Source organism: Meleagris gallopavo, unplaced genomic scaffold, assembly GCF_000146605.3.
Source record: "Meleagris gallopavo isolate NT-WF06-2002-E0010 breed Aviagen turkey brand Nicholas breeding stock unplaced genomic scaffold, Turkey_5.1 ChrUn_random_7180001847055, whole genome shotgun sequence".
In the NCBI taxonomy this organism is placed as follows: Eukaryota; Metazoa; Chordata; class Aves; order Galliformes; family Phasianidae; genus Meleagris; species Meleagris gallopavo.
The window spans coordinates 1-488 of NW_011114826.1; the positions used below are offsets into that span (position 1 = coordinate 1).

Below are 488 nucleotides of genomic sequence, written 5' to 3' on the forward strand. Positions count from 1 at the left end.
CCGATACAGTTGTGAAACCAACAGAAGTCCAAACATTGCTGCCATCAGAAATGACAGCTGAGGCCACAAAAAAAGAAGACCACGAGGAAGAAAAGTTAGAAGGTGGACAAGAAGAGAAAGAAGAAGATAAACAACATCTTATATCAGAAATACCCCCAGAAATGGACTTTGGGAAACCTACTGATGAAGAATTGCTAGCCAAGGTTTGCCCAGAAGCACTGCCTGAACTGAAAGGCATTATTGAATCAGTCGTGACAGTAGAGGATGACTTTATCACAGTGGTGCAGACAACAGTTGATGAGGGCGAATCTGCTTCTCACAGTGTACGTTTTGCTGCTACCCAGCAGGAAGACATTGAAGCAGTGGACTCTCAGGCTGAAGAGGAGCTAGAGATTGAGGAAGTGGTTGACATTCAAGCTGAGCCGAGGGAGGGCTCCCCAGAAGCTCCTGCTTCACCTGAGAGAGAAGAAATCTTGCTCACTGACTAC

The 488-nt window shown here is 46.1% G+C and overlaps 1 protein-coding gene across 1 annotated transcript; it reads left to right on the top strand.

Annotated features, from left to right (window-relative positions):
• Positions 1–21: 21 nt before the first annotated feature.
• On the top strand, positions 22–485 carry LOC116217620 (microtubule-associated protein 2-like; the record flags this gene model as incomplete). Its single annotated transcript, XM_031557535.1, has 1 exon — positions 22–485. A coding segment is annotated over exon 1 (435 nt), but the record flags the coding sequence as incomplete, so codon positions are not given.
• Positions 486–488: the final 3 nt, after the last annotated feature.